The 8,877-nt window shown below is 42.7% G+C and overlaps 1 protein-coding gene across 1 annotated transcript in view; it reads left to right on the forward strand.

Moving 5' to 3' along the window:
* The window catches only part of LOC120739075 (mitogen-activated protein kinase kinase kinase 11), a 48,938-nt gene extending 40,396 nt beyond the window's left edge, over positions 1-8,542 (forward strand). Inside the window, exon 10 of the mRNA XM_040040740.1 lies at positions 3,742-8,542. Within this exon, the coding sequence (XP_039896674.1) occupies positions 3,742-4,328 (587 nt within the window). The 3' untranslated portion in view covers positions 4,329-8,542. The remainder of the gene's footprint in view (positions 1-3,741) is intronic.
* The last annotated feature ends 335 nt before the right edge of the window (positions 8,543-8,877 follow it).

The following is an 8,877-nucleotide window of genomic DNA, read 5'->3' on the forward strand; positions in this document are numbered from 1 at the left end:
TTTTCTGCAGCTATGGGGCACATATGGTATCACTGTTGGCTGGAAGCAGTGCTTAAACAATGGAAAAAACACAAACTTTGTCCAAAAACCTCTCATGTTTAGCTGTTTTCCACTTTTTCTTTGGTCATTTTAGCCTTTTTTGCCAGGGTGAAGGGAGTATCTGCCATCAAACAAGAAGACAGCCGCATGTAACTACGACGGTGTTTGCTAGTTCACCTTACATGCATTAATTTAATAATGTGGTTAGCCTACTCAACATAAATTACACAGGAACAACATTAAGCTACTCACCCAGAGAAGAACGGCTGCTGCTGCCATCATCATCCGTCATCATTTCTGCTACACTGGCAGGGCTAGGGGCCAGGACTCTCCTCTTCGGGTTTTTGGGGGATGTTGCTAACTCCGGGTCCGATAACAGGCAGCACACCCGCAGTAGATGTGCTCGGTGTGAGGTCTTGCAGCAAGCTATCAAATGCGGTGCATTTCTCGGCTTTTAAAGAAACGCTATGCGTCGCCAGGTGTTTCATCAGATTCGAGGAGTTACCTCCTTTGCACAGTATCACCTTAAAGCACTTGTTGCAGGCTGCTGAGTTTGCATCTTTTGCTGTGAAGTACAGCCAGACATTGATCGCTTCGCCTTGGGCATTTTTAATCTGTAGCTCTGTTCTAAAAGAACGTACGTACCTTGGCCCGCCTACTATCCTCGGAAAGGTAAAATGATTGGCTAGAATCCAAAGTGTATGACATCTCAGGGAAAAAAAAAAAGCACAGAAATAAAGCATAAATAAAGCTTTTCGGTCTGATTACTACCGTGAAATCGGTACCCATCCCTAGTCATAATGTTATACATATTCAGAAAATACAGAAAAGCATAATTGGTCTTCTTTAAGTTGCTTTTCAATAAGAAGAGATAACTTGGAAGAACTGAACGTAATTTATTGGGAGAGAGAAATTAATTATTTGGCAATTAGACTCCGATGACCCATCATGGCAGAATAGAATCCCAGGAGTGATAGGATTTAGGACAGGACCCCCCGGAGTCTAGACACTGATGGTGGTGAAGATGAAGACTGAGGCTTAAGCAGAGCTTTGGCCGAGGTTTCTGAGGTGGAGATGGGGAGGAGACAGTCTGAAAGGGAGGATGACCAAGAGCACAGATTTAAACCAGGCTGATTGGTTCCAAGAAGGCAGGCGAGAAGATGATCGGACTCGAGTAATGATGTCAGTAATCAGATGGACAGTGTGGGAAAGTGTTAGACATGTAAACAGAAAAGTAGCCGAACACATTATGTGATTACTCCCATATTGACCTTACGTTAAAGCTTCATTATGGGTCATGTAGGAAGCAAATTGCATCTTGTACATATTTTTGCTTGATAAAAGTGCAGTTTTTAAAGCAGTGTTTTCTCCAGATAGGTAAAATAATTTGTTTGTTGTTTTAATTTAGCTGTATAATTCATCTGCATTCCTCAGAGTGTGTCTACAGATCCTGCAATTCTGATCCAGCCTTTGCCTTGAATAATGTACCGCCTCAGCATTACAATGTTCCCTCACAGTTCCTTAGAATTATTGTGCCTTTTTATTTTTTCTTTAGCAAGATCTTTCTGGCACAACAGAGGCTTCAGTGCTGTATGAGCTTTTTCATTTACATCAAAGCTTTTTCTTCTGCCTATTTGCATATCTCAGGTAACAGCTGGCCCTTCATCCTTCACTGCTAATACTTGTGAAGCAAAGCTACCGTCCAGTCCTCTCTTGTTGCCCAAGACAGACAGTTTTCTTTAGATGAATGGGAAACATGAGGCATCACAGCTGAGGTCGCAGCACATTCAAAATTCCCACTAATCTATTCTTGACCTCACTGGCTCGGGTAGATTGGGAATTTGGCTGAAGTTCAGCATCGCTTCTCAGGCTTGGCCAGTAGTGCCGGTAGTTAGCATTAGTATCCTTCATTATGAAACGTGTCGTGGTTTGTGTTTAAATGAATTCTTTGTGTTTAATCAGCATTTTAATTTTACAGTATAGCCACGTTTTGTTTTATCCCTCCGAAGGCTAATATGCATTAGAAACACATTGACACACTTCAGATCTGTAATGACGGAGGCATGAGCATTGGTTGTTCTGTGAGCGAGTGGGCTTCAGGAAGGCTTTAAGAGTGCCCCTGGGTAACATTTCACACTCTATATATGGTCCGATTGAGTCACAAAGCCTTGGATTCTCCACAGAGAGGTTTTTTTTCCCCAGCTCTACCCGCAGGTACTGAGCAGACGAGCCTCGCCTGTTCCGTTGCTAACAGCCATGATCTCCCAAAACATGTGCGCCCGTTATATCCAGCTAAAAAGCCACACATAATTAAACAGCGAGTGTTTTAGCTAAACATCTTATTATGTTTATTGGCTGTAATGACTCAGGCTCAGATGCATAGACACACTGCCACAAGGTTATTGGCGGAGAATGTGCATGTGAAAGAGACAAATTCAGAGGATTCCTTCCTCTGCTTTTTTCTTTACTTTTGTTCCTGCTCTCATGTGACTCTTGATTGCTCTTTTCTTGTCAGCTGAATAGCTTAGCAGCCTTGGAGAGTTGCTGTTGATGTAAATAATGCCATTTGGCAGACACATCACATTTGGAACTAGCAAATGTTCATTCAGACTGATTTATACTGAGTTTAATGTTCCTGTCGGTACTAATTTACACTCTCTGCTTGCCATTGTTGCTGCTTTGTCAAAGAGCTACATTGTACTATGTTATACTTAATTTAAACTAATTGCATCAGCATTCTGTGCTGGTAATTGTTCCATTTCTTCTTGGAACAGTAATGTACCGATTTCATATTACTGTTTGGATCACTTTCATCACACACTGTTTGGCAGAGTTTGGTTGGAGAGGAGTGTTTGAGAGCGCACTGGGGCAGTTCTGCAGTACTCTCAGAGTCATTTGCAGATTAACAATTAAACTTTTCTACCAAGACAGTTGAAGACAAAATGATGAAGATGTTTAATATGTTGAATATGAAGCCTTTTTCTCATATTGTGTATTTGTGAAAAGGTTAAGCCATTAAGGAGAGTACAGCTCCGCATGAGGAAATGGCAACTTCCTCAATTCACTAACGCTCATGATGTCAGCAGGGTCATCTTAAGTTAGGGCCTGTGTCCAACGGGGTCCAAAAGGTTTTTTGTTTTGCCATCTCTTCTGAAAAATCAGAGCTTTCAGAGAGATTTGCAACATTATTTTTTCAGTTGGGACACTGGTTGCTACGATACTGAGTATCCACAGAGGTAATGTCAAAATCCTTCTTGAAGTGGGTCTTGCTACTGATTGTTTTTTAACTGGTAGACCTACAGTGAACAAAATGTTCCTCCAAGCATTAACTTCTGCTCACTTGTTGTTCAGCACTTGTACAAACAGTGAAGGAAGTGTGTTGTTGGATGGGGTCCACTGGGACAGTAATGAGCACAGTGTTGTACTGACTGCTTATGAACTCTGAATGACTTGAAAAAGTGTCAGGCGCTCAGCGACGAATCGTCGCCCAGCAGCTTGCTGTGCACTTGGAATTTTTAGCACCTTGTCAAAATGTTGTACTCCAGTTGCAAACAGTTGAAATTGCACACCCCACCACATTATATTCACCTTACATATACTTGACAAAAAAACAGTGTTTTAAAATGTTTCCAGTGTTTTTCGGACAGATACTGTCTTTCAGTGCCTCGTTAATGTTTTTCTTTCCTTTTATGTGCTTTTCAGTTTTAGACCTGCCTTTGTGCCAAGACACACAGGACTTTGATGACAAGGCTCTCCACCCCAACCCTGCGCTCTGGAGCCCCAAAACACGCCGCCTGGAGGTCAGCGTCATTCCTCGGCCCCGCCCATCTCCCATCCGCCCCCGCATCGACCCTTGGAGCTTTATCTCAGCAGGTGGTGGAAACTCAGGTGGTGGGCGCAGCCCACACCGCTCAGAAAGCAACTTACTGAGCTATCAGCCGTCACCCACCAACCCCTTCACCAACTGTGACCCTTTCCCCTCTCCTGACTGCGACCCCTTTGCCCTCAAGGCTGATCCGTCAAGTGGTTCGGATGGTGCCTCACCCTTTGACCCCTTCTCAGCTCCCTTTCCCACATCGCGTTCTGCCCCATGTTCTGCCAACGGCTCTCCCACGCTGCCCTCCTTCCGTATAGCACCCATTAACTCAGCTGACTCGGCCCTTATTGACTTTGGCTGCGGGGCCTGCAACAAGCCTCTGGATGGCACCAAAGAGAGGGCTCACCCCCGCAGGATACTGGGGCTCAAGCCATTCAAGTCCCCGACGCAACTCAAAGACGACAGGTTCTGAATCCAGCCTTGCCCCGACAAGGAGTTTATTCTCAATGATATGAGCCTGGATTTGATTGCAGGAGCACAGTCCAGGACCGTTTCCACTACTATGTCCTACTTCGGAACAAGGATTCGGATGTTATATAAAAAAAAAAAAAAACATGCACACTCATGACTCAACCTACCAAGGGAAGTTTTCCCCTTTGGGAGCACCAATCATCACAGGTCTTATTTATACACCAGCCTGCTGCTTTGGAAACCAGAAAGCCAGTGAAAGGTGGTACAATGAATTGTGGGATAGCTGCCTGTGAACCAATAGCTGGTGCCCATTTCATTCTCTCTCTTTTTTCCTCTGTCTCTCTATCCCTTTGAAGGAGCAGGATACAGATCACTAGCCCCATCTTCAGATTCTATCAGACTGCTCATATCAACTGCTTTCATCTCCCCTTACCTTTGAAGCATTGTGACAATGCAGAGGTGGATAAGGCGACTTGCACAGCTTCATCTGCCTCTACCTCTCTGCAGACTGAACGCCTTCAGGACAATGGAAAATTGGAGTGCCTTATTTCGTGAAGTGTTTTTAATATATATCTTTTCAAGGCTCTTTGAATGGTTAATCTGGTGCGTAGGGAAGATGCTACGAATCTGGCTTAAATTTGCAAATCAGCTTAGCATTGCAGTGTAAGAAAAATATCGTCTGCATGTATGTCTAGACTCATTGTTCAAGGAAAGCTTACTGGTTGTTTTTTTTTTTAAACTGCGTCTGCGTGTTGCATTATGGGAGAAAGCACTCTGAGTGGATACTAGGTCGCTCAAGAAATCAGAGATGAAACCGTGACCCAGGCATTCCACTTGGAAGCAGATAACATTCCAGTCACATTCTGTGGGAAATGCCAGGAATTGGCAGATTCATTCAGGCTGGCAGGCGACACAGCACAGGAAACAAGACAGGGGTGCCCTCCGCATTCCCGTCATATGCCAAAGAATGCCGCTGTGACTGTGTAAGTCCTGGGACGAAGGCTGTTTGCAAATGCATTGTTTTTACCTCCTCAAAGTGCCAGAACAGAACAACACAGAGCAAACTGACACAATCACACAGAGTATTTGAAAATATGGTTCTCAGATTTTGTTAGAAATACTTTTAAAGTACTTTAAAAGTATTTTAAAGTACTTTACAAAAAAAACTCTGCTTAATTTGTAGGTGTTATCAGTCTCACAACCCATGATTCTGAGTTTCTTCATGTACCAAATTTTAATGTCTGAGTAAATATGAGCCAGATGCTTCATTTTTTCCCCTCCCTAGAGAGTTACATGTGAAGATTGAAACCATTCTTATTATCATTCATTCGCAAAGCAGATTGCTTAACATGGAACAATATGGAAAAGTTAGTCCAAGGAAAACATTCCAGAGATCTGTGAAGGCCACACAAAAAGCATTTTCTGTTTTATCCCTCTGCAGTGACGTCTGGTCACTCAGTGGTTGCTAATCTACCAGCTGATGACTTAAGAAGTCAGTGCTCATAACCAAGAAAATGTTACCCACAAAAGCACCTATAAAAATCACAACTTGGTGCTTTTCCAGTCGAATTTAATGCTGATTGACACTTAAAGTTCTAGATGGACTTGTTACCTTTGACAGGAGCAATTTTGTTTTTGCTTAGTTTACCTGGCTTCATGGATTCCACACTGAAATGAAAGTGCTACTGATGTTCTCATCTAACTCTCCAGAATGTCTGCTAAAGTTTCTTGATCGGCAATGTCCAATATTCCCTGGCTCAGCAGATGTTTTTAGCGTTGTGAGAACAGCAGCGTCCCTCCAATTTAATGGTTTTTGTTTTGGTAAAAAAAAAAAAAAAATAACAGGAATACAGGGAGAACCTCACTGTACAGATGTGGCAACATCATGTTTTTAGCCTCAGCACACCAGAATGCACTACAGCAATAACTTTCTCATGGTTCATTATCATTACTGATCATTCTACACCTATCAGCCACAACATTAAAGCCTCAGAGGGGGAAAGTGAATAAGACTGACAATATTTTTAAATTGCTATTTTCTGCTGTGAAATGTGTGGATTTTTTTGACACGTATCACCTGCCTTAGCATTGTTTCAGACCAAGAACCCTCTTCTCAAAAATCTAAGGCTCTGATTTGGACTCGGATCAAAACCCGCATTAGCAAGAAGGGCCGCAACAATCCTGAACAACCCACCAGCCCCAAACGATCCACTGCTAACTTTAATGCAAACGTGCATGTTTCTGCATGCACTCTTGAAAGCAATCGGAAGCACTACCCAGTATTAGGTGGTTTTAATGTTGTGGTATATAAGTGTACATGCTAAATGTAACATGTTCACACTTTCTCAGGGATTAGTTTATTTTCTAAAATCATCCTGAGGAATGTAGTGGAGTGAGACAGGTTGTGGGAAAATTGCAGCAACAAAATAGCTCCAGACTACCAATGCACAACAGCTTTTGAGGGTGTGTTTTTTTTTTTTTTTTTTTAATTGACAGCCAGCTCAAGCACTGGTTCAACATAACTAAACCAGTGCAGGTGAAGCACCTGAGAGACCCACCTACCTAGCACAAACTCTGAGCCTGTTAACGATGGCTTTACTCTAACATTTCAAGTACAAATGCTGATTCGCTCCATCGCTGTCACCGTGTCATTGGAGGACAATAACAGCTTTGTTCTGTCGAAGAGTGAAAACCTTGTCTCCAAAGGGAAAAGCTTTGTGATTAGCCTAATAATCCCACTGACGTACAGAGGAAGCTGATAGTGATAATTAGCCTCTCGATAAGAGCAGGGAGCATAACAAAGCGCTGAGATATTTGGTTAATTAATTTGCCCCGACATTAGAAAAATGCCCCGCATATCGAGTTGCGCCCCGCTCCGGCTTATGTGTAGATTTAAGCTGCACACTATCACATGCATAAAGTTTCAAAGACCGGTTGAGCCGCCTTTTCTGTCTTCCATTTCTTTGTCTCTCTGTTGCCACTGGCTACAGCTCCTGACCGGACTTCATCTTCGCTGTCAAAGCTCAATTTTTTATTTTTTATTTTTTGCATCTTAACCCCTGAGGTGATTTGGGAGATAGTTCTGCTCCTTTCATTTTGTTCTGCCTTCACTGCTTTCGTATCTGGAAAGTTTTTCTTGCGGGCAGTTTTGTCCTGACAGCAGAGCGTTCAGTTCAGTCACAGCCAGGTTTCTATGCAGCTAGAAGAGATGGCATTTGTTCTAGGACAGAGTCCATTTGCAGGAGAGTGCTCATTTTACCAAGGCATTATGGTTTGAAATTGAAAGGTGTATTGTCTTCTTCTTTGGCCCAATAACGTGTACGTGTGTCCTCTACTGTGTATACCAGCTATAGCCAGCTTGTAAAGATCTCATTTTTAATTCTTTGAATGAGCTAGCTGCTAACGTGTGGGTGTCTTCTATACTATATTTGATTGCAGATTTTTTAGATTGAGTAAACAGCCTCCTGTCACAGAGATGTGGCAAAATGCACAAGTGCACATTTTAACTGTTCTGCGATTTGAAATTAGATGGAGGTAGTCATATCAGGAATTTTAAAAAAGGGAAATAAGACCTAGTTCAGAACGCTGCCTACTGTCACGCCTCCGCACATCTGGCAACTGCTGCGGAAAGTGGGCGTAAATGTCAAATTGTCTGATTAGGAAATAAAAAGAAAATAGTCGTACCAACCCCTTGGATTATGAATCAGTTAAGAAGGATACGAGTGCTGTTAGACAAGGTGACAAAGGCTTCTTTTAAATCCTTGAGCCTGATTTTAACGAGGCTGCAGTTTGTCATGTAGATGACTGTGTAGTTGGTATGTACCTGGAGGGTTACAAAGTTCCACTGCAGTGAACACTCGAGTAAAAGCGATTACATACAGACCGCCACCATTCCAAATCTGACATGTTTACCCAAGCAGTGTTTGACAGCGTGCTTGTCGTGATGTCAACCTGTTCTCCAATTGAACAACTCACCTGCCACCACCTGGACGTGGACATGAGTATAGAAAATAGTTTATCCTTCGGCAGCGTTCTCCACCTTTCTCCGCTCTCTTGTCCTCCCCACCGACATTTTAAAGACATGACAAGTGACGAGTTATTGCCTTGTCTGTTCACGTCGACACGCAAAGTCACGACAGCTATCTTCTGATAGTCATTACACTTGGGTAGCTGTTATTGTCAACAGATGCTCTGCGAGCCCCCACAGTATAAAAAAAAAAAAGAAAAACATGAAGGAAATCGAGATGATTGAAACGTCTGGCAGGTTATTTCTGTCATAAATTGTCCGTGTGTGAAGTATCCACTTCAACCTGCCAGTCACGTCATGTCTGCACGTTCTCTTGGAGCCAGACTTTAATTTTCTCTCAGCCCCGATGATGACAAGAACAATTTGGCCTTCTCCATCAAGTTTGTGTGTGTACAGTGACATAAAATATTATTTTCAATAACTGCAGTGCTTTACACAAATGATTACATTATTACCTGGGACACAATGTTTTTACTCCTGCTCGTAATTTCTCGAGGTGGTTAGAAGCCTTTCTGGTAATGAA

The sequence above is a fragment of the Simochromis diagramma genome, unplaced genomic scaffold (assembly GCF_900408965.1).
Source record: "Simochromis diagramma unplaced genomic scaffold, fSimDia1.1 OVJJ01000317.1, whole genome shotgun sequence".
Classification (NCBI taxonomy): domain Eukaryota; kingdom Metazoa; phylum Chordata; class Actinopteri; order Cichliformes; family Cichlidae; genus Simochromis; species Simochromis diagramma.